The sequence below is a fragment of the Magnusiomyces paraingens genome (assembly GCF_902498895.1).
Source record: "Magnusiomyces paraingens strain CBS 517.90 genome assembly, contig: contig3, whole genome shotgun sequence".
Taxonomy (NCBI): Eukaryota; Fungi; Ascomycota; class Dipodascomycetes; order Dipodascales; family Dipodascaceae; genus Magnusiomyces; species Magnusiomyces paraingens.
The window spans coordinates 3,481,588-3,509,212 of NW_022474069.1; the positions used below are offsets into that span (position 1 = coordinate 3,481,588).

General features: G+C 38.7%; 12 protein-coding genes across 12 annotated transcripts; 5 read left to right on the plus strand and 7 right to left on the minus strand.

The window, feature by feature from the left end:
* Positions 1–48: 48 nt before the first annotated feature.
* SAPINGB_P004369 (uncharacterized protein) lies at positions 49–1,428 on the minus strand (the record flags this gene model as incomplete). Its single annotated transcript, XM_031999084.1, has 1 exon — positions 49–1,428. One exon carries the CDS (start codon positions 1,426–1,428, stop codon positions 49–51), a length of 1,380 nt encoding a protein of 459 aa, XP_031854975.1.
* Positions 1,429–6,830: 5,402 nt separating this feature from the next.
* SAPINGB_P004370 (uncharacterized protein) lies at positions 6,831–11,417 on the minus strand (the record flags this gene model as incomplete). The annotated part of the gene is made up of 1 exon (XM_031999085.1): positions 6,831–11,417. One exon carries the CDS (start codon positions 11,415–11,417, stop codon positions 6,831–6,833), a length of 4,587 nt encoding a protein of 1,528 aa, XP_031854976.1.
* A 181-nt stretch (positions 11,418–11,598) lies between these two features.
* Positions 11,599–13,107, minus strand: SAPINGB_P004371 (uncharacterized protein; the record flags this gene model as incomplete). Its single annotated transcript, XM_031999086.1, has 1 exon — positions 11,599–13,107. The coding sequence occupies one exon, from the start codon at positions 13,105–13,107 to the stop codon at positions 11,599–11,601; it is 1,509 nt and encodes a 502-aa protein (XP_031854977.1).
* A 305-nt stretch (positions 13,108–13,412) lies between these two features.
* On the minus strand, positions 13,413–13,856 carry SAPINGB_P004372 (mitochondrial 54S ribosomal protein mL61; the record flags this gene model as incomplete). Its single annotated transcript, XM_031999087.1, has 1 exon — positions 13,413–13,856. The coding sequence occupies one exon, from the start codon at positions 13,854–13,856 to the stop codon at positions 13,413–13,415; it is 444 nt and encodes a 147-aa protein (XP_031854978.1).
* A 2,047-nt stretch (positions 13,857–15,903) lies between these two features.
* Positions 15,904–19,297, plus strand: SAPINGB_P004373 (uncharacterized protein; the record flags this gene model as incomplete). The annotated part of the gene is made up of 2 exons (XM_031999088.1): positions 15,904–16,497; positions 16,868–19,297. The coding sequence occupies 2 exons, from the start codon at positions 15,904–15,906 to the stop codon at positions 19,295–19,297; spliced, it is 3,024 nt and encodes a 1,007-aa protein (XP_031854979.1).
* Positions 19,298–19,745: 448 nt separating this feature from the next.
* Positions 19,746–20,363, minus strand: SAPINGB_P004374 (mitochondrial 54S ribosomal protein bL12m; the record flags this gene model as incomplete). The annotated part of the gene is made up of 2 exons (XM_031999089.1): positions 19,746–20,217; positions 20,308–20,363. 2 exons carry the CDS (start codon positions 20,361–20,363, stop codon positions 19,746–19,748), a joined length of 528 nt encoding a protein of 175 aa, XP_031854980.1.
* A 576-nt stretch (positions 20,364–20,939) lies between these two features.
* SAPINGB_P004375 (uncharacterized protein) lies at positions 20,940–21,299 on the plus strand (the record flags this gene model as incomplete). Its single annotated transcript, XM_031999090.1, has 1 exon — positions 20,940–21,299. One exon carries the CDS (start codon positions 20,940–20,942, stop codon positions 21,297–21,299), a length of 360 nt encoding a protein of 119 aa, XP_031854981.1.
* A 174-nt stretch (positions 21,300–21,473) lies between these two features.
* SAPINGB_P004376 (mitochondrial 54S ribosomal protein uL14m) lies at positions 21,474–21,893 on the minus strand (the record flags this gene model as incomplete). Its single annotated transcript, XM_031999091.1, has 1 exon — positions 21,474–21,893. The coding sequence occupies one exon, from the start codon at positions 21,891–21,893 to the stop codon at positions 21,474–21,476; it is 420 nt and encodes a 139-aa protein (XP_031854982.1).
* A 577-nt stretch (positions 21,894–22,470) lies between these two features.
* Positions 22,471–23,292, plus strand: SAPINGB_P004377 (uncharacterized protein; the record flags this gene model as incomplete). The annotated part of the gene is made up of 1 exon (XM_031999092.1): positions 22,471–23,292. The coding sequence occupies one exon, from the start codon at positions 22,471–22,473 to the stop codon at positions 23,290–23,292; it is 822 nt and encodes a 273-aa protein (XP_031854983.1).
* Positions 23,293–23,619: 327 nt separating this feature from the next.
* Positions 23,620–23,973, plus strand: SAPINGB_P004378 (uncharacterized protein; the record flags this gene model as incomplete). The annotated part of the gene is made up of 2 exons (XM_031999093.1): positions 23,620–23,646; positions 23,734–23,973. The coding sequence occupies 2 exons, from the start codon at positions 23,620–23,622 to the stop codon at positions 23,971–23,973; spliced, it is 267 nt and encodes an 88-aa protein (XP_031854984.1).
* Positions 23,974–24,296: 323 nt separating this feature from the next.
* On the plus strand, positions 24,297–25,751 carry SAPINGB_P004379 (uncharacterized protein; the record flags this gene model as incomplete). The annotated part of the gene is made up of 2 exons (XM_031999094.1): positions 24,297–24,566; positions 24,639–25,751. 2 exons carry the CDS (start codon positions 24,297–24,299, stop codon positions 25,749–25,751), a joined length of 1,383 nt encoding a protein of 460 aa, XP_031854985.1.
* Positions 25,752–25,855: 104 nt separating this feature from the next.
* Positions 25,856–27,071, minus strand: SAPINGB_P004380 (uncharacterized protein; the record flags this gene model as incomplete). The annotated part of the gene is made up of 2 exons (XM_031999095.1): positions 25,856–26,874; positions 26,939–27,071. 2 exons carry the CDS (start codon positions 27,069–27,071, stop codon positions 25,856–25,858), a joined length of 1,152 nt encoding a protein of 383 aa, XP_031854986.1.
* Between the last annotated feature and the right edge of the window lie 554 nt (positions 27,072–27,625).

A 27,625-nucleotide genomic window follows, 5' to 3' on the forward strand; every position in this document is an offset into this window, starting at 1 on the left:
ATAATGTAATGGTTTTATGAATAATGTCTTTCTGTATATTTTTTTTTTTTAACTTCCTCCCTTTTGTCTTTTCATCATTTGAACTATCTTCCGCTTCCCCTTTTTCCCCTTTAGATTACTTGCAATCGCTGCCATGGCCCTATTCTGTGCCCGTTTTGTTTCCTGTTGCTTAAGCCTCTTCTTAACAGCATCAGCATCTGCTCTTTCAAAAACATAAATTCGTGCAGCCCGTGTTTCCGCCGCCTTAGTTGTATCACCTTTACCTAATGTCAACCTATGCGAATATCCAGGGAATGCTGCCCACTCAAACCCTGAAGATCTTTGTAATGATAATCCATACTGTTTGGCCAATGCCTTAATCCCCCATAAATTATATGGAGCACCCTCAAATAAACTTACAACAACTGTACCTGTCCCAGGCTGTAGCAACGGCCGTGTTTTTCGTTTCTTGGAAACACCTGAACCAGCACCTTCTGCCGCTACACACGACCCAAAAAACCCAGACAAAAGCCGCTGCTGTGCTGCAACGTTACGTGCTTGGTCTTTAATCCCAGCACCCGTGTGTGGGAAATTAAACAAAATCACATCATAAGGCCCAGAGGTACAAACTTGCTTATGACGGTGAAGAGCTTGAGCATCAACCTCATACAACGGTGCCGCCGTCCATTCACCGTCCCCGTCCTCTAGGGGGGTTGTCGATTGTTTTGGTGCACCACTAGAACTGTCCACCAGGTATTTTCTGTAATCATACTTCTCGTCATCATTACCTTCATTATCTTCATTTTCTTCATTTTCTTTATCATCTTCTTTCGGTAAAGCTGCATGGAAATTCTTCAAGTATGAAATATTCTCCACAACACAATCAGGATACTTTTTCTCTAATAGAGTTAAGGAATCAAGATTTGTGGGCCGCACATATTTCGCAAGCCCAGATTCAAGAATACTCCGTGCAAAGGAAAAGTCTCCCTCACCAACAAGTAAAACCCGATCGGTGGGCTTAAATGGAATAAATGCTTTACGTGATAATGTTGGACCCCTTTTCTCTGAGGAATTCGATTCTGGTTCTGTTAAATCTTTTTCTATAGTTTTCTCTTCCAGTTGTTCATCATCATTATCATTGTCATTATCTTCGTGTTCTTCGCTTTTCTCTGTAGGTTCCTCCTTAGGTTCTTCTTCTTCCTCTTCTTCTTCTTCTTCTACCTTTTCATTGTTCTCCTCTTCCTCCATTTCATCATTCTTCTTATTATTATTCTTCTTCTTAACCACATTTCCCGATTGTTTATTTTTATTCACCCCGTGCTGGGATCCCTTGGTGTTTGGAAGCTTGTTTTGAGATCGAAGCTGTTTATTCTTCAACTGTTGCAGTTGGCGTTCCCGCGCAAGAGTCGCATTCAATGCCGCCAAACCACCTGACTTTCGTTTTGCCATAATGATGATACTTAAAATTAATCTAGAAAGAAAAAAAATAAAAATAAAAATAAAAAAAAGTGTGTTCAAGTTCAAGTATAGAAAGATGATGATTAAAGAAAATTTTTTTTATTTTTTTTTTCTTTCTTTAACATCCAAACACTTATATCTGAAATCTTCACCCACCAGAAAAAAAGTTTTTTTTTTTTTCCCTCTTTTTTGGCAAAAAAAAATACAAAAAAAAAAAAAAATTAAATTTTTACTTAAAAAAATGCCGTTGCCCAGAATCGAACTGAGGTTTCTTCGGATTCGATTCATTTTAAGAGCCACAACGAAGTGTACTAACCACTATACTACAACGGCTGATTACATAATATTATAGAATTCTACAAAATTATAAATCTATTTTATAATCTATCTTTTCTAAGCTAATCTCAAATTAATCACAACGATGTTATATAATTCTATAACCCTTGAATAAAAACAAACAAACAAACAATTAACCACAACAAAAATACTAAAATTGATATTTGATGTAATAAAAAAATAAATTTAAAATTGTCTTCCACAATTTTAAATTCAGTATTCTCTTTATCATGATGTTTCTGACATTAAAACACTTATATAAGACGTTTGTGGAGAAAAAGAAGTTAAAGTAAGAATTAAATTAAATAACATTTAAACCTATAGGTTTATATCACATGACTTTGGAAAAATCTTTATGTTATAATATTTAAAAATTTCTCTTTTCTAAGGAGCGTTAGTGGTTTAGCGGTAAAATTCGTCGTTGCCATCGACGAGCCCCCGGTTCGACTCCGGGCTGACGCATTGAAAGTTATTCTTTTTGTCATCATTGATCATTTTTTTTATGTCTTAAAAGACTAAAAACCAATGTGGTCTGTATTCTTCTTAAGTTTGTTAACTGTCATGGAACGAAAGTTATTATTTTATTTTACTCTATAGTTTTTTTTCTGTGCATCCCCAAATGGGATTACATAATCAATATTGACGTATACACACTTTCAAAGAAAAAAAAAATATTCTTGGAATTCTCGATACCACCACCACCACATCAAGCACCTCACCACTCTCTTTAGATGACTCTTAATGGAATTTAAATAAAAAATAAATAAACATAAATGGGAAAAAAATAAAGCTCGGCAACGGGGAATTGAACCCCGGTCCCCCGCGTGCTGCTATTGAATAGCTGACAGGCGGAAATTCTAGCCACTAAACTATTGCCGATTATTAAAAATGTAAAATACAGGAACGAAATATCGAACAACTTCAAGATTCATATTTAATGTGATAACTGAAGTGTTAGTTTTTGGGTAATTAGAAATAGTATAAATAGCTACATAGTTACGTACTCTCTTCCAATCCTCATCGATTTTCCGTGAGTAATTCCACAAATTAAAAGTTTATTATGGAATTTTTACAATATATATATATATTGTAAAAACAAAAAGGATATCACAGATACTGAAGTTATATAATTCTATAACCCTTAAATATATACAAGCAAAACAAACAAATCAACTACAATAAAAATACTCAAACTGATATCTACAGATATAAGAAATAAAAACATTTTTTTTTAACTAAACCGATAGAATTTGAAATACAGGAATTGCTTTATAAAGACATTTCTCATGTTAATACGGTAATATATATATAATAATAATAATATAAGTAGTCCCTTGAAGAAAAAAGAAAGATGTACTAAATTTTCAATTAAACAATACTTAAACCTGGGGGTTTATGTCATGTGACTTTACCAAAACTTCAATGTATATAACTTGAAAATTGATCCTTTCTTAAGAAGCGTTAGTGGTTTAGCGGTAAAATTCGTCGTTGCCATCGACGAGCCCCCGGTTCGACTCCGGGCTGACGCATTGAAACCTATTCTTTTTGTCAATATTATCGATTTTTTTTTCTTTTTTTAAGGACCAAAAATTTGCTGTGGATTTGTCTTCTTCCTAAGTTTGTTAATTGTCATGACTGGAATGTTCATATTTTAGAAATAATTATTTTATTTAAGTTTTAGTTCACCCCAATATCTGATTACATAATCTCACTATTACTTATTATCACTTTGAAAAAAAAAAAAAAAACTACCATTGAAAATCTTGTCACCACCACAACATGAAGCACCTCTCCTCTCTCTTTTGATGACTCTTTAAAAAAATAAATAGAAATAGAAATGAAAAAAAAGTAAATCTCGGCAACGGGGAATTGAACCCCGGTCCCCCGCGAGCTGCTATTAAAAGCTGACAGGCGGAAATTCTAGCCACTAAACTATTGCCGATTGTTAAAAACATTACCACTCAGAGACTACATACCGGGCTTGTCAAAGATTAATATTAAAATTAACTGGTGCAGCGTTTAGATTAAAGGGGAAAGGGCTGGATGGTGTAAAGGATAACACGTTCGCTCGAAAGCGGAAGATACTGGGTTCGATTCCCAGAATACCCCCTTTTTCCTGAGGATGTGTACGGGAGTATACATCTAGACTGAAAACCATAGGCTACCCTGGTTACAGGAATGCCGACTATTCCGTACAGTCTAAATAGCCTGCAGGTGATTGCGGGCCGTATCTCTGACGGAAGAGATTAAGAAATACATGGGCGTCCGTGAAGATAAGTGGAAATGGGTTGGGAAGGTTTTGGGACCGACAGACTGGTTCTCCCTGTTCCTCGTAAGCTGGCATCAGGGCCCATCTTCCGGGCTACCGGAGACGCACAGAACAGAAACCACCAGTACTAAAAAGGTACAAATGAAAACCGGCAAGTCACATAGTCAGACAATAAAAGGATAGCGCAGATGCTGATGTTATATAGTTCTATAACCCTTGAATAAAAACAAACAAACAAACAAACAGCGTTTAGATTTTGGGAAAGGGCTGGATGGTGTAAAGGATAACACGTTCGCTCGAAAGCGGAAGATACTGGGTTTGATTCCCAGAATACCCCCTTTTCCTGAGGATGTGTACGGGAGTATACACCTAGACTGAAAACCATAGGCTACCCTGGTTACAGGAATGCCGACTATTCCGTACAGTCTAAATAGCCTGCAGGTGATTGCGGGCCGTATCTCTGACGGAAGAGATTAAGAAATACATGGGCGTCCGTGAAGATAAGTGGAAATGGGTTGGGAAGGTTTTGGGACCGACAGACTGGTTCTCCCTGTTCCTCGTAAGCTGGCATCAGGGCCCATCTTCCGGGCTACCGGAGACGCACAGAACAGAAACCACCCGTACTAAAAAGGTACAACTGAAAACCGGCAAGTCACATAGTCAGACAATAAAAGGATAGCGCAGATGCTGATGTTATATATAGTTCTATAACCCTTGAATAAAAACAAACAAACAAACAAACAAGCGTTTAGATTTTTTGGCTAATAACATACCAAAGAAATAACTATGATAGTTATTTTTAGTTTAAAAATTAAAATAATGTAAGTTTTTCAATGTTTAGAAAAACAAAATAGCTAGATATCTCAAAAAAATTAAATACAACTTTATCTGACCTTATTAAAAGGCACTAATTACAATGATTGTCCTAAAATGAAAAAAAAAATTTAAAGTAATACTTAAGACAATGAAATTATGGAGTTAAATGCTTGTCTTAGATGGTTGAAAAAAAAAATTAATTGTGAAAGCACTTAAAAAAGGATACATTGTACTGATTCATACATGGTGGAAATGTGAATGCTTTTAATATTCTTCTTCCCTTAATGGGAAAAAATATCAAAATTTTGTATGTTTTAATAAATACTTTTTATTTGTATAAATAATTGAAAATTTACCCAAATTCTAATTCCCCATGGCCATGTTTATTTTAAAAATCAATTAAAAAAACAAAAGAAAAAAAAAATAATCAAAAAATTCCAATAAAGATCCCCAATTATTAATAGAAAAAAAAAGTCACTATAAACAATTTTGTGCAATAAAACTTTGTAAATTACAGTTTTTTCTTTTGTTTTTAAAATGGTTTAGTATATATGAGTTGAAAATAATAAGATGATGGAAGAAGTTCATCACCATAATATATATACATCTAAAAATGTTGTAGATTATCTAGAGTAACTCTAAAAAAAAAAATAATAACAAAGTTGTAAAAGAAAAGAATTAGCCCTACGGGGGGCTCGAACCCCCAACCTTGAGATAAACTCTTATTAAGAGTCTCACGCTCTACCGATTGAGCTAGCAAGGCACGTGACTTATAAAGTTATGAAACTAATAACAATATCAGGAAACTTAACAGAAAGCTAATAAATCTGTTATTTATTTTATTTTAAAAAAGAAGATACTGGGTTCGATTCCCAGAATACCCCCTTTTCCTGAGGATGTGTACGGGAGTATACACCTAGACTGAAAACCATAGGCTACCCTGGTTACAGGAATGCCGACTCTTCCGTACAGTCTAAATAGCCTGCAGGTGATTGCGGGCCGTATCTCTGACGGAAGAGATTAAGAAATACATGGGCGTCCGTGAAGATAAGTGGAAATGGGTTGGGAAGGTTTTGGGACCGACAGACTGGTTCTCCCTGTTCCTCGTAAGCTGGCATCAGGGCCCATCTTCCGGGCTACCGGAGACGCACAGAACAGAAACCACCCGTACTAAAAAGGTACAAATGAAAACCGGCAAGTCACATAGTCAGACAATAAAAGGATAGCGCAGATGCTGATGTTATATAGTTCTATAACCCTTGAATAAAAACAAACAAACAAACAATTATTTTAAAAAAAGTTTAGTTTTAACAACCCATTATTTTTTGTAAATTAAAATAACAACAACAAATAATATATATTTAATTTAAAAAAAGTAGCTTTGATGATGATTTAGTATATTTTTATATAGTTTGAATAATAATCAAACAATATATATTCTTTTTTTTTGTCAATTTGAATCTATTTAAAAAATTAAAGATAAACTGCATTTATTAGATCTAATGTTAGAAAAGCCTCGCTACCATGTTCAACATAAGATTAAGGATAAGATAGTGCTCGAGCTCAACTGATGGAACCGGGAAACTTATTATGCTTAGACTATTACTTTAATTTATTAACTTTTATGTATAATTAAATTTATTTAAGATATACTGAAAATAAAGTATTAGATTTTATTGTATGTCTAAGACATGCTGATTTTATAACGTGACTACCCTTCTATTCAACTAAATTATTAAAAAATGTGAAAAAAATGAAATAAAATATATGGTTTTTTTTGGAAATATTAGTTTGAGACAATTTCAAATTTGTTTAACTATGAACTGATATATTATTGTAAAAAAAATTCATTAGGGATAAAAAGTTACATTGAAAGTCTGGTATTCATCATGGGTATGAAAAAGTACCCAAAGTTAAATTTTTTATAATTTCTTTTTGATAGAATTGAAATAACCTACCAATTTGGAAATTCTTAATCGGTATCACTATTATCATCCTCATCCTCATCCTCATCATCTTGTTCAAGCTCAAATTCTTCAGAGCTAATAGAACTAATATCAAAGGTATCCATTAAATCCTCAATTTCTTCGTCATCCGTTTCTTCACCTTCCAATATGCGTCTAATATGCTCAATTTCTGTGTCAATCTCTTCTTCAAATTCCCCCCATTCTTGTAAAAATTCCTCAAAGTCATTTTCAAAATCCTGTTCAAAGTCTTCATTCATAATTATTACAACAATCAGCCCATTTATAGTAACAAACCTTCCATATCCAGGAGGCATTCCAAACATTTCTCCCATTTGATTACCAATAATATTTAAAATTTGCCATTGCCGATTCGTAAACATTTCTTGTATATAAAAAGGTGCGTTAAGATAGTCCCAAATATTTTCTTCAATATTTGTGCGGATCCTGTTAAGTAACGCTTCCAATTGGTCACGGTACCGAGGGGGGTCGCCAAAGTAATCAAGAAGCAAAACTTGGAGTTCGTGCATGTTTTCCCAAGACATTAACATAAGTTCTGGGGTCCTCTCAGAAGGCCCATCAACAGGGGGCGGTCTTGGAGGTGGCAGAGGTGCAGGTGCTTGGTCAGGAGGTGGTGGATTAGAAGTGGTCAGAGAAGGTTGAGCAGGTGAGGACTGTTCCTGTTCCTGTTCCTGCAGCTGTTGCATTTGTGGATTGGAAACATCAGGCTGAAGCGGCGGAGTAGGAGGTGCTGTCCCTTGTTGTTGACTATGTTCATTTGTAGTAGAAGTCCTGGGATGTTCTGAAATAGATGCTTCAAATCTCTGGTCAGGCTGAATAAAAGATTGTCGTGATTGTATAGTAAGAGTGTCTGGAAATCCTTGACTAAATTGATTTGTAGATAAAGGTAATTGCCTTGAGGGTATATTAAGAGGTGGAAGACGTATGGAATTTTGAGGCCCTGACAAGGGTCCTGACAAGGGTCTTGAACCTGATGCCCCAATTGGGTATCTTTGTTGAGAAAAGGGTAATGATTGTTGATAAGTTTCTTGAGATTGTCTCGAATAAGTATCAGAGGGGTATAAACTTAATGGTGATTGGGGGGTTGACAATGGTCTTGAAGCTGTATAACTGGAATGAGTAGAGTATATGGCACGTTCAGTTTGTGCAGGAGAAAGGCTCATTGGGCTAATACTCAGTGGAGATTGAGGCCTAGAAAAAGATCTTAAAGCAGGTAACGCAATTGGAATAGAAGACTGCTGAGTTGGAGAAGGGTCATCTAAAAGTGTGCTAATTGGTATCAAGCTTAAAGGAGACTGAGGATTTGACAACGGTCTTGAATAAAGGTGATTATGTTGTGAGTCAGGCTGCGAATGGGACTGTTCTGATTCTTGTGATTGTTCCTGTGTCTGTTCCTGTGTCTGGTCTTGAGCCTGTTCTTGAGCCCGATTCTGAGCCTGTTCTTGAGCATGTGCTTGTGAAACAGGTGTAGAATAAAATCCTAATCTCTGGCGTTCTTCCATAATCTGGTCCGACATGGGAGGATACCACAATTCCTGCGAATCCGGACCATTGTTTCGAGACACTGTTCCTGGAGGGTTTGGTGGCCGTTGTCCTGGTCTAGGTGGGCCAGCAGGTAAGTCGCGTATTCCTCCGGATAGAGCTCCTAAAGCTTCATCGCATGTATGCATCTGCATATGAATAGCAGGAGCAGACCGAACCCCTTCGCGAAGTGGCCCAAAAAAGCTATGGAAAAATCTAGGATTCCATTGCACAGTTTGCGCTGGCCGGCGTAGAAAATGAAGTGAGCGTTGATGCGACTCCAATTCATTTTGCATTTCATTTCGACGACGGTCCAGCTCCCGCCGACGCAAATGTTCATTTTCTCTCTCTTGTTGTTCTGCTTCTCTTTCCATTTGACGAAGCCGCCATGTATGAGCATGTCCTAGTGCAGGGGGCAATGGTGGTTGTCTAAGCCTAGTGTTTTGCTGGGATTGGTTTAGAGAAGGTTGTCCTTGTTGCGACGTCGGTCCACTTCTAAGCTCAGAAAGTTGTTGAGGTGCTAATACAGGTTGAATATGGGGCCCTAAAGTATTTAAAGGTAATTGAGTAGGAGGTCTAGTCCCCAATTCTTGTGATTGCTGAGGTCTATGCATTAATTGCATTGTAGAGAAATCTCTTCTTTCGAGTGACCCGGGTTGTTGTTGAGAGCTTGTTGTTTGTGCAGATTGCTTGGTGGAACTATGTTCAGGTTCAAATGGCCTTTCTGAGGATGACCCAACTTGCCCTTGAGTAACTGATGCTACTGTAGTTATGGGCCTAACCTCTGACATTGGTGGCCTTTGAAGCATTGGTGTTGATTCCGTAAAAGGTCGTATTTCGGACTGTGTTAGTATTTGAAATGATGGTGGTGGTGGTCGAGTCACTGAAACTAGTTGCATCACAGGCTGTCTCCCATGTTCTTGAGTTGCCGTCAAGCTTTGTTGCTGATTTATAGGTACCAATTGTAGCAGGCTTCTGGGTTCCGTGTCTGCATATTGTTGAGATGCAAACACATTGGACTGTTGATAGGGTCCTTCATGTTGTTGTCGCAATACGGGTATCTGTGATTGCGGCACTGGTGCGCCTGGTTGAACTCTTGGGGGAGATCCCGGTTGCAAAAGTCTTTCTGATGTCTCTGTCAAAGGTCTCTGTCCATTACCTGCACTGAGCTGCAAGAAAGGTTGCGGGGTCAATGATTGATTTTGGTTTTGATTTTGCTGTGCAGCAAAGTCAAAAGGTCGTTCAGAGTTTCTGCCTTGTTGTTCCAACTGTGCAGATAATTGAGATTGGCGTTCTTCATAAATTTGAAATGAAGAAGGACCATTTATGATTTCATTTCTCTCAACTTTCAAAACTTCCCCCATCGACCTTTGCACCATCATTTCAAGGTATCTATGTCCATTGCCAAATTCAATCCCATTAGTTCCCTTATTATACCCTCTACTCAACATGTTCCCCAATTTCCGGTCCTCCATTTCTTTTTCCAGTCGTGGACCCATTTCCCGTTGCAATTTTTCTTGTTGATCACGTTGTTTATTGACTATCTCAGCTTGCTGGCGTTGCCTTTTTTCAACAAAACTCATATGTTGCTTCAATCGTTCAATCTCTCTTTCCTGTCGCAAAAGGTCTTTAGTTGAGAAAGCCGGCCCCTTCTTCATTGCTTTAACCATAGCTTCCGTGGCTTCTTCAGCATTGCGTGCAACAGAAGGTGGGGGTGAAAGATTAGGACCTGGCGGTGGCGAAATCTTGGGAACCTTTGATCGTCGTTTGTTCCGTGAAGCTTTAGGCTCTTGTTTCTGGGACCTGGAATTTTTGCGATTATTGCCTTGAATTTTTTTACCCCCTTTTGCTTTAGTGCTGCTTCTAGCGCTTTCATTACTTAATTTTTTATCTGTATTTCTCTTGCTTGAACCTCCTGAAGATGTAGCTGTCGTAATACGATCATCATTATAATGAAAATCTGTTGCTTTTTTCTGATCCATTCCAAAGTGCATTCTTGATCGTAGTTCTTCAGAGCCTTTTTCCAAAACAGGTAATTCAGATGAGTTCACTTGCTGCACTGTATTCTTATTAGATGAGGATCCTTTTGAAGATTGTCCCGTGTTGGGGTGCATTTCGTCATCAAGCTTTAACAACAGCTGCGCTGCAGTATACTCCAGCCGTGAATAAGGGGGATGCACTCCATCACTATCACGGGTTTCTTCACGAGCCTCTGCACGAGTGGACTCTTGAATCATTCCAGATTGATTTTGCAGATCCTGTTGTCGCCCCTGCTGTTGCCCCTGCTGCTGCTGCTGCTGTTGCTCCTGAAATCCATTCCTGCCACTTTGATCACTCCCCTCTTCAGGGGCTTCTTCTCGCCTTACTCTTCCCCCTCCCCCTTCTCCATTTCCTCCTCCTCCGTCATCGGCGACTTGTCCGGTACCGCCTTCCTCGGCAAACCTTTCTTGGATAATGTGCGGCGAGTGCGGCGGTGTAACAACCCCAGGTGCAACTGCCCCAGGTGCTGTCTCAAGGTCGGCTCTCTGTCCATGAATCTCTTGAATCTGGCGCTGAGCTTCAGGTCCGCCACCAAGAACAATGAACATGTCGCGCGGTCGCTGTACTACCATCATTTCGGCCACCTCTGCACGTGCATTGTCTCGCGTCGCAAGGGTTCCTGGTCGCTCTTCTAAAAACTCGTCAACACGGGCCTCTTCGCGCTCTTCCTCTTCAAATGCTACGCGTGCAAGTTGGTGTTCAAACACGTCTTGCTGCGCCGGTGTTGCACGCGGTGGTGGGAGAGCCGGAGGTCGTGCAGTGTAATGTGGCTGGTAAGTAGTATGCTGACGCGGCGGATAGCTTGCATTTTGAAAAAAGTGTAGAGTCGGGTCAAGTGAAGTTTCGGAAATGCTTGGCCGAGAAGGTTGTCTTGGGATTTCAATTGGCACCGGCGGAGACGATGTGGGGAGTGGGGGGTCTGTGGATGCAAAGTCAAGAAAGTAATCGTCGTGAGACGCGCGAGAAAGCTTGAGATTACCACGGTGGCCTACTCTGGTTTGCCAGTAAGTCATGATATTTGTTTTTATTATAAAAAAAAAAAAAAAAGAAGAATTAAGCAAATAGCAATGATAATAATATTTGATGGTTTTGAAGATGATGTGCAACAAGAAGAATGGAGCAGTTGGGAATTATTTATATGATTGTTTTTTGTTTACAAGATTACCTAAATTAGTAAATTAACAAACATCTAAACTATTTTGAAAAATTAATACGCCAAGTAGCCGTTTTGACCTTCAAGTACTCTCCAATACCATAGCCTAACCCGGCTTCTTTTCCGTAACCTGAATCGTGCCAACCTCCAAAGGGAGCTTCTGCAGAAGTGGTCATGCCAACATTAAGTCCCACGTTGCCAGTTTCAATACCCTCAAACATGCGCCAAAGACGGTCAGAATCTTGTGAAAAGACATAAGAAGTGAGTCCCATGGAAGTTGCATTAGCACGACGAAGCACTTCGATTTCAGAGTCAAAAGTGAAAAGAGAAAGAATAGGAGCAAAGCTTTCTTCTTTGGCTACAAGCATATCATCTGTGACGTTTGCAAGGAGTGTAGGGCTAAAAAAATAGCCGGTAGTGGTGGAGGGGACCTCGATTGAAACCACTTTGGATGCACCACGCTGAATTGCATCGTCAACATGAGACTGAGCCTTTTTTACTGACCGTGGAGTTGTTAAAGGACCAATTGTGGTTTTATTATCCAAACCATGACCTGGATTAAGTTCCTTTTGCATACGATCTTTGAGCATATCCAAAACTCGGTCATAAATGCTTGCTTGAACAAACACGCGTTGGGCACAAACACAGGTTTGGCCCGCATGACGGAATTTGCACGCCATGAGATTAGTGACTGCCTTTTCAAGATCAGCATCCTCAAAAATGATAAAGGGACCATTACCGCCAAGTTCAAGAGTAAGCTTCTTGAGATATGGAGCGCATTGGGTAGCTAAAAGTTTGCCTACTGCAGTTGATCCTGTAAAGCTGATTTTGGCTATGGTTGGGTGTTCACAAAGCGATTTGCCAATAGATGGAGTATTTCCAGAATCGCAGGGGAGAATGTTTAAGACACCCTTGGGGATTCCAGCTCTGCGTGCGAGTTCTGCTAGAGCCAGAGAAGAAATTGGAGTTTCTGGAGAAGGTTTGGCAACAACGGTACATCCAGCAGCAAGAGCGGTTGCTACTTTTCTCACAAAAAGAGCAATTGGAAAGTTCCATGGAGTTAAACAAGCAACAACACCGACAGGTTGTTTGATGACAACCATACGATTATCAGCAGTAGGTCCTGGACCATTGCCATTGGCGACTGATCCATGTTGGCGCTCTGCTTCACCGGCCATCCACCAAGAAAAGGTCAAAGCATAATCGACCTCACCTAAAGCTTCATTGTATGGCTTTCCAGTTTCAAAAACTAGAATATGAGCCAAGTCTTCACGGTTACTTCTGATGAGGTCGTCCCAGGCAAGAATTAGTCGTGCACGTTCACGAGCTGAAAGTTTACTGTAAGAGGGGAATGCAGCAGTAGCAGCGTCAACAGCACTGGAGACATCTGCAACTGTACAAGAAGTAAGGGCGATCCAAGGTTTCCCAGTAGCTGGATCGATAACATCAAAGGTAGGACCCTTTGGTGTGATAAATTCGTTATTGATAAAAGCGCCTGTTTGAACAAGCCGAGGATCAATAGATTGGATGGAATATTGAGAGGAGGACATTATAGATAGATAGAGATAGAGATAAAGAATAAGAAGAAGAAGAAGAAGAAGAAGAAGAAGAAAAAAAACAATCAAAGAAGAAAACAAGCCTATATTTATACTTTTAAACCCCCACAATGGAGGGGAAGATTCATCATCTTGAGGGGGGTTGCATGGAAATCACAGGGACAGTAAAAGTGTGGGGGGTCTTCATATTTACATCTTTTTATTATGTACAATAGATACGGGTAATCTTTATAAAGTATTTTCAAGTCATTAAGTCATTAAAGGTTGAATAGAAATGCATTTTCAATGGTGTCGTTAGATTATCGGGCGGCAGTGTACTTGTCAGATTCGTCGGACTTTTTGATAATAACTTGTTGTTCAATAGGGATAGGGGTTGCACCTGCAGCCTCGATAAATTCCTTAAGGATTTCGTCAGAATGTTTGTGCTGAACGGGGATAGCCTTTGAGGAACCGTCGGCAAAAGTGATTGTAAGAGTAGCTGGAATATTTGCGTGTTCCTCGCGGTTGTTTGCCCAAAAACGGTTGATGGAAATGGGGACCTGGGGGTTGTTGAACTGAACTTGAGGAAGGTAAAGCTGCCAGAAACGGCGAGCGCCCATGTGGCCGTTGGAGTTTTGGAACTTGAAAGAAAGAGCGATAGAAGAAACTTTAGTAGGAAGATTGACAGCAGCAGGTCCCGAAGAAATGCGGTTAAGAAGGGCGATTTGGCGTGGAACGCGGGACTTGGGGAGAGCTTTGAACATTTTTAAAGAGTGTGATATGAGCTTTTGGATTGGATGGTGTGGTGGTGAGGATTTTTTTTTTTTTCTTCTTTGATTTGGTTATTTTTTTTTTTTTAGACGGAGGTTTTGAAAATTTTTGAAAAAAAAATAAAACCAACACAGACTTGTTACAAATATTGTTACAAATATTGTTACACTTTATATTTCAATTACGTTACTTTTAAATTACATTTTTTGTTACACTCCCCCCCTCCCCTCCATTTTTTTTTAAGGTGTTGCCTGAATGCATTCAACCATAAAAAGCCTTGTTTTGACCCAACTGAACGGAAGACTTTTCAACATTGAATACTTTCATTACTTTTAACGTTGAGAGGGGGGGAAGGGAGATGGGAGGCGGGTTTATTAGATGAGCTCTTCGTATATATATATATATATCCAAGACCAAAAGATGACCATTGGTAGAAATGATTCCCAGGCCTTAAAGCTTGTAAGGGCCTTTCCCGCCGCGCATATTGACCAAAGAATAGGAATTCTCCAGTACGACCCTGAGGAAAATGTGGGAAAAAAAAAAAAAAAAAAGAGAATTTTGGAAAATGTGAAATAAAATATAGAAAAAATCATTTCGATATGCTTAAATTCTTTAGACCCGTCGGTAACTATATAATAATTAGGGTCTTTTTATATAAACCATTATTGGTACTACTTAGGTAACAACCTTTGAGACTGGTGTTTGAGATTGAAAAGCCTATGAATAATTGTAGTAATAATTTTTTATAAATTAAAATGGTCTTAGAAAAAAATATAATTATAAAAATAATTATAAAAATAATTATAAAGATAATTAATTCTATTATAATTATTAATTACATATTATAATTACTCTACCGAGATATTATGATAATAATAATAATATAATAATAATAACAGACTCGTAATACAAAGACTTTTTATGCGTAAGGTTTATATTGTCGGTAGATTCAAAGCTTATGAATAAATATATATATTGAAGTTATAGATATAAACAAATGTTATAATGAAGGCGGACCTCAACTAGAATAAATAAATATATGACCTGAAAGGAAAGAGCTGAGGAGAGAATATATGAAATGTCCAGCACATGGCACATTAGTGTAACCGTTTGTATATATGAATTAGAACACTAAATGTAAGTCAAGAGAAGTTGATTGTTAAAAATAAATTAAAAAAAAAAAAGTTGAATAACAAAATATAAAATAAGAATTGAAGAACTTCATCTTCATAGAGGCAAAAAAAAAAAAAAAAAAAAAAAAAAAGGAAAGCCCTAACTACTTGTTAATCATATTCCGGGACTCAAACAACCCCTCCTAGTGAAGTATATAGTTGGAGTACCGGTCCTTGCAAAAGACTACACTATTTCTTTATAACATTCAGGTGTGCGACAGCTTCATGTTACTATACAATAGAACGGTAAGCCATACCTATAACATCAAGTTATAGTGTATATAATACGTACTTATGTCGAAATATATATATATATATATACATATATATATATATATATGATGTTATTTCATATAATAATATAAATATCAACACACCCATCACTATCACCTGCCAACAACTTTGATTTTTCTCTTTTGGATACACCAAAAACTGCAAAGTGCATATAGACAAAGCCATCATATCGCTGGGTGCCAGTGACTCCTTCATTATAAATAAATCAAATCGCTTCCCTATTTTATTAATTTGAAGTACTACTACTACTGCTGATATATATATATTCTGCACAGTTTTTTTTTTTTTTGTCTTCTTTTAATTTTTTTTTCATCCCCTATAATAATACTAGTCTGGAAAAGTTTTGTCCAATAAAAAAAAAAAAAAAAAAAAAAAACGGTCTTCTAGTTTTTCTTTTTTAGTCTTCTTTCTAGTTTTCTTTTCTAGTTCCATTCTCTGTGTTGGCAGTTTGACTGGGCTAGTTTTGAAGAATCAAACTAAAAGTTTATATCAATCTGATTGATATTCATGACAAACTAACTAACTAACTAACTAACTAACTAAAAAAAAAGCCACACTCAATCTAATTCATTCAATGCTTTCGAAATCCTCTTTTCTGGATTCTTTTAGAAGACGCCGTAGAGCGTCTCAATCTTCTTCTTCAGTCGAGCCTCCAGCAATTTCAGAAAATTCAGACCGTGGAACTAACATTTCTAACAATCCAGGCTCCAAAGTTGTCATAATCACAAGTGCAGACTTTAAAGACTCTGAACAACTCAAACTTGCTAGCACATATCAAGAAGAAGCTTTGAGTAAATCATTGTTTTCTTCTTCTTCTTCTTCTTCTTCTTCTCCTAGCAACAATAATAAATCTGGCACGAAGAATAATACCAACTCGCCTCCTATTTCCAACACTGGTGATGATAATTATATTGAAACCAACTCCGATGAAAATAATAATAATAATAATAATAATATTATTATTATTATTAATTCTCCTTCTCTTCATCCGCTCCATTCCAAAGCTTCGCAACAACGACGCCTGTCGCGCAGTAGTGAGACGAGTGGGATTGCTTCAGATATTGTTGATTTGTACCAAAGTCAACATTTACAGCAGCAATCACAACAGTCTTCCCCTGTTTTGCAGACAGAATCGTCGCCGACCAAGCGCATCGCTAACTCATCGCAGGTAAGTTTTTTTTTTTTTTTTTTTTTTTTTTTTTATTTCTCCCCCCTCCTCTTCCCTCATTTTATTATAATTATATTTTGTATTTCTTCGGCTATTATATTATTTAAATTGGCTATTATGGCCGTGCGAGTATCCTTGCTGTATTGAAACTTTTTTTTTTTTTTTTTTTTTTTTTTTTTTTTTCCATAATTAAAAGATGAAGTTTCTTCTTTTTCATTATTATCATTATTATCATTAGTATTTTTTATTTTTTCATTCCTATAAAAAAGAAAAGTCCTCTACCAAAAAAAAAAAAAAAAAAAAAAAGAAAAAAAATCTCACACACCAACCAATTTTTTGTTTTTTTTTTTTTTTTTTTAAAATATTTTAGAAATTAAACCCTTCTTTATCACAACCACCACAACCAACCTTAACTTCTCAATCTCAATCATCATTGTTCTCTTCATCATCAAAAACCTCAAGTCCTGACCTTGAAAATTTTACAGGGTTTTTAGAAAAACCAGTCAATCGTTCTCCTAAAAATAAAAATAATTACTATTCCAGTACTAGCAACGATAGCAATCATATTAGCCCTTCTTCTTCTTCTTCAGCACAATACTTTCCAGATTTCTCCTATCTTTCTCAAGACCCTTCATCTTCTGCGTTTTCTTTATTTGCACCAGTCCCTCCACCAAAAGGTCTTTTTAACCCAGACCAACTCCAAAATTTAAAAGAACACATGGTCATCCGAGATAATAAATATAATAACCGCTCACGGTATGAAGAGTACGAAGATCTCGCAGATAATTTAGACAAACTCGCGCCAGGGGGTCTTAGTGCTAGTACTACTAGTGCAAACGCCCTACGCCAGAACTTAGCGCGCACGTCGCCACAAAGCTCATCCACTCATAATTCGTCTTTAACAATGTCTCCACGCGCCATGTCCTCATCCTCCATGTCGGCAGCATTATCCACCGGCTCGCCAGTCCCTGGAAAATACTCTCAAATCAAGCACGACTCACAATATTATGATCAGTTTGATACAGATGTATATGATGATCACGATATTGATACATTTTCTACAAGAAAGCCCCTTTCGGCTTATGCGGAACGACAACCTGTATCGCGTATAGCATCTACTCCTGTCCAACAGCGCTCTGCCTCTCGACAGCGCAGGTACTCAATTGATGAACAACAGCAACAGTATCTACAATACTCATCTCAAAACTTAAATACTTATCAAGAACAACCTCAAACAGGAGCAGCAGCGTTTTTAAGTGGAAAGGACCATTTGCGGCAAGATGTGGTGCCACGAGCGTCATCAGCAGCAACAACAACAGCAGCATCATTCAACAAACGTTCATCATTACAACCACATATGCTGGGATCTAATTCTAACGGATCATCTGGGACATTATGGGATGACCTGGAGGCTGTCAAGGCTAAACTGCGGCGCATGAAACTGTCGCAAGGTTTGCACGTACAGCAGCAGCAACAGCAGCAGCAACAGCAGCAGCAACAGCAGCAGCAACAGCAGCAGCAACAGCAGCAGCAGCAACAACAACAACAACAGCAACAACAGCAGCTACAAAAACAACAAAAACAACTAAAACAACGAGAAATGTTTCATGACCCTGATGATGAGTATGAATCAAGTACGTCACCTGTTCTGGCTCGAACAATGCCTCCTCTTTCACAAAATGAACCACAGGTAGACACACGTCGGCACTCAGCATCATTCCGACATAGTACGGGAACTCATCGAAGTACAAGTGTGAGTAGTGTGGAGCAGCGTCTTGAAGACAGCACAGAGTACAGACGCAGTAGCGGGTACCCCACAAAACTAAACTCACAAATTCAGCAGCAGCAGCAACTGCAACTGCAACAACAGCAGCAACTGCAACAACAGCAACAAACTCAGTACCGCACAGCAGGCGAGCGACATTTAGCCGAGGTTCTTGCATACGCGCGGCGGACCTGGTTAGGACCCAGTGAAGGAGCAACACCTACCGCTGATGCGCTTTTATTGGAGCGCGCAGCTCAAGACGTGCTTCTGTTGTATGATACTGCAGTGGGTGGAATTGACGAAACTAGTGCTGATAGTTTAGATGAGGAAAGTCTAGCAGGGTCTATACGAGGCCGGCGGTGTACGGTTGCACATGTGGACGCGTTAGACCGCGCAGCCTTGTCTTTGGCCGGGTTTCTGTTGCAGTATCTCAATACAAGTTCAAGAGCAGTGTCGGCGCTATCGTTACATCACCCTGCGGTATCGCAGCAGCAACAGGCTCATGCGAGTACTCATAGTTTGGAGTCTGCAGCAAGTGGCGGGTCTGCGGGGTCTGGTACCCGTGCGCGGACCAGTCCAGTGGTGGGATACTCTCAAACAAATTCATCTCAACATCAACAAATGTCGAATAAATCAGCAAGTTTGGCGACTCCACGCGTAGCTCCCAGATCAAGTAGTGCTTTGGGAACACCATCTATGACAAGTACTCCTGGATTTGGAGGTAAGGGGTTTCCAGTACGTCCATGGCATGGATTAAGTAGTAATTCAGGTGGTGGAGCCATGGTTTCATCTACGATTGGTGTCAATAATAATAGCCCATCTGAGAGCTTGTTTGAGTATGACTCGCCAGACGATTTGCGTATACTGAGTGTAAGTGCAAGTGGAAACTCTGGGAACGGTAGCCGACGCGGAAGCATTGGTGGTGGAGGCGGAAGTAGCCTTTACTCTTCTACACGCAGTAACAACAATGACCGGGACTCTAGGCGGTTTGGTGGTGGAGCCGCTACTAGTCTAGGACATTATAGTGGCATGTGAATAAATAATGTGAATAGAATAAAAAAAAACACAAAAAAAATTTTTTTTTTGTATAAACAAGAAATTGAATATTAAAAATGGGAAATAGAAAAGATAAATTCAAGTTATTTAGTTTTTTTTTTTTTTTTTTAATTCAACGGAAAGAAATTATGTACATGGGATGGGCAAAGAGTAGGGATATAAAGCATACTAAAAAAAATGTACAGCTGAGAAAAAGATGATTGATTTGATGTTTTTTTTTCAAGGTGGGTTTTTTTTTGTATCGTCAAAGGTCATTATTATTCGTTCGTGAAAAAGACAGATGGATGAATGGATGGATTGATGGATGAAAGAGGAAGAATGAGGGTTGTTTGTTTTTTTTTATAAATTCATCTGGAAAGGTCTTGTGAGAAAGACGTTAATTCTTTCTAGGGTTCTTTTCTGGGTATCTTCATTATTGCTGATACGTTTAATCCAAAGAGACCTTACCACCAGCAGCCTCAATAGCAGCCTTAATTTTCTCGGCATCCTCCTTAACCACATTTTCCTTAAGAACCTTGGGTGCGGACTCAACAAACTTCTTGGACTCGACAAGCGAGAGACCAAGCAGACTCTTAACCTCCTTAATAATCTTAGGCTTAGCCTTAGGGTCGAAAGATTCAAGCTTAAGAGTAAACATAGTCTTCTCCTTAGGAGCTTCCTCAGCGGGAGCCTCTTCGACGGGGGCAGCAGCTGCTGCAGGAGCACCGGCACCAGCGGCAGGGAAAGAAATGTCGGGAATGTCGAGGCGGGTCTTAAGCTCCTTTACAAGAGCAGCAGTCTCAAGAAGAGTCAAAGTAGAGATAGAATCGACAATGGCGGAGATCTTAGGGTCGACTGGGGCAGCAGCTTCAGTCGAGTTGAAGCGGCGCGCAATGGCCATAGAGGGGACAACCGATCGTCTAAAAAAAAGAGAGTTAGTATGATTTGATTGGAAGAAGAATTAAAAAAGAGAAGGGGAGGGGGAAAAAAAAAAAAAAAATATGGCGTACCGGACAGAAGCGACGGCAAGAGATCGGGCAGCAGACAGACGAAGAACCGCGGACATTTTATAAGCTGAGGAAAGCTGGGTGATGTGGTGATGGAGATTAGAAAAGAAAGAAAGGTTTGTAAAATATAGGAGTGATAGGAGGGTGGAAAAAAAAAAAAAAAAAAAAAAAAAAAAAAGGGGAGAGGAAAAGGTTAAAGGAATATTTTTTTTTAATTCGCTGGCTGGTTGGCTGGCTCCGTGTTAAATTTTTGTAGTTACTACTAAGTGATGGGGGGGAAATAAAAAAAAAAAATTATATCTGTGAAAAATGTGTGAAAAATTTTTTAAAAGGGGAAAGGGTTAGGGTTATTAATGGTGGTAGTGCGTGAATTTGCCAAGGATTATTGGTTATAAATATATAGTACTTAAAACAAAGTATTTGGTATTTAATATTTAATATTTAAAACTTATTACTTTAACTTAAAGGTTTATTTATTTTTAATTTTTTGTTTTTGCTTTTTTTTAATTTTTTATGTGCAACTTTTTATTTTTTAATTTCACCGCCATTCCAATTCTTTCCATCATCTCTTCCTCATCCTGAAAAAAATAAAAAAAAATTATACAAATAACTTAAAAACCAACCAACCAACCACAATGGCTTCTTTCAAGTTTTGTCTTGATTGCAATAATATGCTGTACCCACAAGCAGATAATGAAAATAAACGACTACTTTACTCATGCCGTAACTGTCCATACTCTGAACAAGCTGATAACCCATTAGTATACTACCATCGTTTGGAAAGTGACCTCAGTGAAACAGCAGGTGTTACAAATGATATTGGTTCAGATCCAACTCTGCCACGTTCCAACAAGGAATGTCCCAAATGTCATAACAAACAGTGTGTCTTTTTCCAATCTCAACAACGACGTGCCATTACTTCCATGGTTCCGTTTTTCGTGTGTCTAAGTTGCCACCATACGTTTCGACCCACAGATCCCGAGAGTCAAGGATAACGTAAAATCTTTGAAATTTTAAATTAATGAGTCTTGTTTTTTTTTTCTTTTTTTTTTTTTGGTTTTTTTGGTTTTTTTCGTTTGTTTGTTTGTTTATTTCAAAACTATGTACAATGGTATAAATTATATATTTCCTAATCCCTTCTATTCCCTAATTTTTTTTTTTTTTTTTTTTTAAACTGTTCGTGGAGCAAGTGCAATAATCTTATTGAAACCCTTATCACGAAGCTCTTTGGCAACGACACCATTGACACGCGTACCCAGAGGCTCTCCGTTATTGTTAATAAGCACACACGCGTTATCATCGAATCGCATGACAGATCCATCAGCACGGGGTTGCAGCTGTTTAGTACGGACTACCACGGCATGGCGCATATCACCCTGGCGCAATTTCTGAGAGTTGGAAGAACCAGCAGATGGGCCGCCAGGACCAGACCCTGCGGCAGCCAAAGGACGGGCCTTTTGAACAACAACCACAATCTGATCACCAATGCGGGCATGGTTCTTAGGTTTTTTGCCGAGAACTTTGATGCATTCAACAACAAGAGCACCAGAGTTGTCGACAACGTTGAGCAGGGACTTTAAGTAAATCATGGTGCGGGTTTGAGTGAGTGGTTGGTTAGTTGGTTAGTTGATTATTTTTGTGGTGGTAAAAAATAAAAAAAAAAAGAGGGATTTGGTGGGTCTGCAAAGGATTTCAAAAAAAAAAAAAAAAAAAAAAAGATTTGAAAAATTTTGACCAGCCAGTTTTTTTTATTACAACTTTGTATTACATTTATTTTTGTTAATAGAACGTTGAAACAAATTTTTGGGAGTTCTTTTTTTATCTTAAAAAATTAATTTTTTTTTTCTATTTTTAAATTAATTAAATTAATTATAATTAATTTAATTACTACTGTATACCTAATTATTATTTATAACAAAAAAAAAAAAAAAAAACTCCCTGCCTGTCTTTTTCTGTTTGAATTTAAATTTTGTCTTGCCTTGCGTGTTTACGTTTACATGTGCCGCCCAAATTTTTTTACTTGCGCTGGCTGCCTTTTTTTTTTTTTTTTTTTTTTTTTTTTGTACTCTTCCAATCAATCTCTCCTTAACTGGAAACTTAAATCTTAATCTTTTAAATAAATAAGAAGACCATCATAAAAAAAAAAGACTCTACTTTTTTTCAATAATGATCTTTAATAGCGTTGTCCTAGCCCTTTTCATCTGGGCCTTGGGACTCGTCCAAGCTGACGTTTCAGTCCTTAAACCCACCTCTGGGTCCACATACACAGCCACAGGCACTATGGCCATTTCTTGGGAAGATGATGGTAATGCGCCATTACTGGACTCTGATATCTCCACGCTGTCCATTCTGCTCTGTACAGGTCCAAACTCCAATATCAACTGTTTCTATACCATTGTCAATGCTGTCGCTCCTTCTACCTTGGGAACTTCTTACTCATTTTCAATCTCCTCCGCACAAACCCTCGCAGCCTCAGGGTCTTTCTACCTCCAATTTTATGCCCGCGCTTCTAACGGCGGATATACCATCCACTATTCAAACCGTTTCACAATCTCAGGCATGACTGGTTCTCTTACAGCCACTGCTGGTGACTCAACATCTCCTCCCAACGACGAGATTAGCTACAGTACCACCACTGCTGCAACGGATTCCATGCTGGACCCCGACACTGCTTACACCATTCCATACACAATGCAGACTGGCATTTACCGTTATGCTCCAATGCAACGACAGCCAGTTTCTAAAGTCACCATGAAGCTTTCTGCGTCCCGACGCTACCCCACCACTTCGGTATCACTCTTCACTACTTGGACCCTGCAGCCTGATGCCGTCACAACAACCACAGCCTCCATCACTTACTCTACAACGCAGGCCGTTAATTGGGCTACACCAGCTCCACAACCCACGGTTGTCGGATACTATGCTGCATCTGAGGCGCTTGCGCGGACCATCAATGCAAAGTCAAAACGCGGGTACGTTGATCTGTAGAGGAGGGTGAGAAAAAAAAATTAAATTAAATTAAATTAAATTAAATTAAATTAAAATAAAAAGGTATTCACGTGATATAACAACTTTTAGATTAAAATTAAAAGCATTTATTTAACAATAACGTAATGTAACTGGGAATTTTAAGTAACAAAAATAAATCATTCAAAACATTTTAAATTAAATTAAAAATTAAATAAAAATAAAACTTTTTTTTTTTTGGCCACCTAAACTTTTCTTTCCTTTTGCAACGTCCAACTATATTTTTTTTTTTCTTTTTAACAAAAAAAAGACACCCTTCTTTTAAACAAATCAATCAATCAATTCAAAATGCCTTCTCAAGAATTCCTTAACGCTGTAAGTTTAATTTAAGTCTATTGTTTTTTTCTACTTCTTTCAATTGAAGAGTATTACAGATTCTAACAAAAAAAAAATTCCATATAGGTCGACAAGGTCAACAAGCTTACCAAGCGTCCCTCCGATGACGAACTTCTCGAACTTTACGGTCTTTACAAGCAGGCTACCATTGGTGATAATGAGACTCCTAAGCCTGCCATCTACGACCTTAAGGGCAAGTACAAGTGGAACGCTTGGAACGAGCTTCAGGGCACTTCTCAGGAAGAAGCTGAGAAGAAGTACATTGAGCTTGTCGAGAAGATTTCTGCTCGTCTTGCCGCCGAGTAAATAATTGTTAATTAAAATTTAAAAAAATAAAAAAAAAGTAAAAATCATATATATATTTAATTCAATAAAAAAAAAACATTAAAAAAATAAAGAATAATAATTTGATTCGAATGCTTGAATTTGGTGTTCCATATAGTATAATGTTGTGTACCCATCATACTCAACAAACCCTGTTTGTAATATTTATAATAAAAAGGGCTTAGAAAAATACTCCACCATAAGTCCCCCTCCCCTTTTTTTTTTTATGACCCCATCACCATCTTAAGGGATCCTTTTTACTTTCTTCTTTCTTTCAATTACACCCATAACTTATCATTCACACTATGGGACTTTGTGGGCTTCTGCCTCCTAGAATTTGCCACGCTGCTGGCTACTGCTGCTGTACTTGCATCTCATGGCTTCCACGTGCAGGAGTCAACGCTCTCATGTTCTGGGGCTTCTATACCCACTGCTTCTCGCTGGCCCCCATCATCCTTAGCACGGCTCATCCGCTACTTCAAACAATAGCAATTCTCTGGGTAGCTACACTCTACGGTCTTTCCTTCATTTCATACTTTGAGACCGTCCGCATTGGTGGAGGCTCTCCCTTAGATGTAAGTAAATCAATCAAACAAACAAACAAATTATCTTATTTTGATCTAAAAACTTACACTTCATTGTTTTAGATCCCTGGATTCTCAGTACCGCTGGCGGTCGTCCAAGAATGCTGCACCCTTAGCAATCAACCCTCTTCATCTCCCTCTTCACCTCTTCCACTACTTCCTTCTTCATCCACCTTAGATTTAGCTCTTCTTTCTTCCCGCTCACCTCCACCCCATGTTCCAAGTTACACAGCAAAAGACAATGGCTTGCTCCGCTTCTGTGGTAAGTGTTTAGCTTGGAAACCTGACCGTGCACACCACTGCTCTTCTTGTGGTCGTTGTGTTCTTCGCATGGATCACCACTGTCCTTGGTTTGCAACTTGCATCGGCTTTCGTAACCATAAAGTTTTCCTTCTCTTCCTTGGTTACGTCTCTATCTTTTGTCTTTCATGTGCTCTCTCAGCAGCTATCGGCGTTTATTTGTTTCTCAATACAGAAATTGACCGCCTTAAACATGGAGCAACTGATGCTGCATTTGTCCCCGTTAATTGGATAGCCCTGGCTGTCGTGGCTTCTGTCATGGGATTTGCAGTCACCGTTTTTTTCCTTTACAGCCTGTACTTGGCAGCTAAAAACTCCACAGTGATTGAAAATCTCGAAGAAACAAGATACCGTACTTCACTAGCCCCAGCCCATTTCCGTTACACTGCACCACCATCATCGCGCTCTGTCGGTAATATTTTCGATCTGGGCTGGCGTCGTAACTTGGCCCAGATCATGGGTCGCGACCCTTGGATGTGGTGGATTCCTCTTCCACTTCCTCGTGCGCCTATAGATCATACCTCACCTGCTGCGCCTCTTGATGAAGAGGCTTCAGTCGCAATGCTAGAAGAAAACAACGACACAACTGACTACGATAAGGCAGGACATTGTCGCTGGAACGTATATCCCGTCGGCGTCGTATCTGGTGCCGAAGGAGACGGCACTTGGTACCCAGTCAACCAAGCGCTTCTACAAGCTGCTCACCTGGCGGCTGATTCAGAAACCCAGCGGCTTGCTCAGATGTACGCACACCGTCAAAGGCAACAGGAACTTATGCGTGAACAAATGCTTGATGAAGAAAACTACGCATACTATGCACACCATCAAAACATTCTGCACGAGACTCCTCATGGCGTTCCTCTTGCTGATTTATAAAATGAACATTCATGTATCATATATATATATATATATATATATATATATATAAAGGTTTATAAAAAAAAAATAAAAAAAAAAAAAAGGGTTCATCTAGATTATTATTACTCGACCTTGACTTGTTTCTGGCGTGTTTGCCAGTACTTGAACGCTGCTTCCGCGCCAATCCCGCCAAACACCGCGCCTACGCCAACCCATTGGCCTACCGTCAAGCTATGGTTGAACCACACCACTGACAACAACATGCTCACCATTTTCCGTGTCACCGTTACAGTCACTAGAATCAGTGATCCGTATGTTTCAAGTGTGTGGAAAATAAAAACCTGGCCCAGCGCTCCACACAGCCCAAATAGCGCAGTATCAACCAACACTCGTGGGCCATTTCGAGCCACAAAAGCAGCCGTCATTGCCAGCTGATCTGAGTAAAGAGAAGTCCCTGGCAACCCGCTCTTGAGTGCAAGTGCAGAACTCACAAGGTATGCTCCAGTCAATAAGCAAACGGCAAGATTAAGTCCAAACATCATTCGGGGACCCGTCATTTGTTTGTGCTTGTGGAAAATATGGTCCTGAGTACTATTTGTGACGCCGTCCAGCAGCAAATTAATGCCAAGCAGACCCAACCCGATCCACGATGAGCCCGTCACTGCGGCTCCAGCAACCACTGCATGTGACGTTTTGTTGGCAGCCTTATAGTATGTAAACATAAACACGCCAGCCGTGATAGCAAATACCACCAGGTACTTGTACAGTGGGAATGAGCGCCGGTACACGGTGAGGTGGATCAGCATGACGGGCACAAGCTTACAAGACTTGGCCAACAACAGAGTCAAGTAGGATACGTGGCGCAGCGCTGCGTATCCAAAAGGTGCAGCAAGTGTTTGCGTGGCAGCAACAACAAGCAGTTCCCGACGTAGCGCAGAGTTCCCTGAAAAAACTGCCAACGGCGCGGTTTCCTTGGAGGTTGATTTGACTGTTGCGTAAATAAACCCCACAGCCATAGCTAGAAGGGCCTGTACGGCATTGATGACGAGCGACCCACGGTAGATTTCAGAGTCGGCTCCATAACCAGTTGCAGAAATGCGTTCTTGAAGCAGTGCCCATGTCAAGAATGAAGCATAGATGCCTATTTTTGTGGTTAGATTGAGTGAAATGTTGTTAAAAATGCTCGTTTTTTTTTATAGACATACCAGCCACGGAAAATAATAGATCCAAGGCAGAACCTTTGGTTGAGGACGAAAATCCAGAACTAGACGACTCAGCTACTGCTTCAGTCTTTTTTGTTTCCTTCTTTTCACAGATGACGGTCGTTGTGTCCATCATTATAGGGTTTATTTGTGAAATGGTTAAATGAGTAATTTTGGGGAGGTGGAAAAAAAAAAAATTGAGAATTTAAGAAGAAAATTCCACGTTGTGTACATTTTTTTTTTTTTCAAACAACCCTTAAATTGCAAACTTTCCGTGCGGCTGCAGGCCCAAAGGAGGTGCCTAGTTTAGAATCTTAATTAACTTTAAATTTAAATTTAGAAAAAAAAAAAAATTAACCATCAAAATGATAATTTCATGAGATCATTAAAATGAGAAAAAAAAACTTTTGAGCAAGTAAAATGTTAGAAATCAAAAAAAAAAAAAAAAAAAATTTAATTAATTAATTAATTTGGGAAATTGCCTCTATGAACTGTTGACTTTAAAAGTAATTAGATACTTAAAGGCGTTGTTTATGAAAAGTCTCAACCTTGACCATTTATTTTTAAAATATATCTTTTTATTTTTGTTCCTAATTTATTTTTGTTCCTAATTTATTTTTTTTTTAATACAATTTTTTTCTAAGCTCTATTTTAATTGTATTTTTTTATAAACGAAACTTTTTTTTTTGT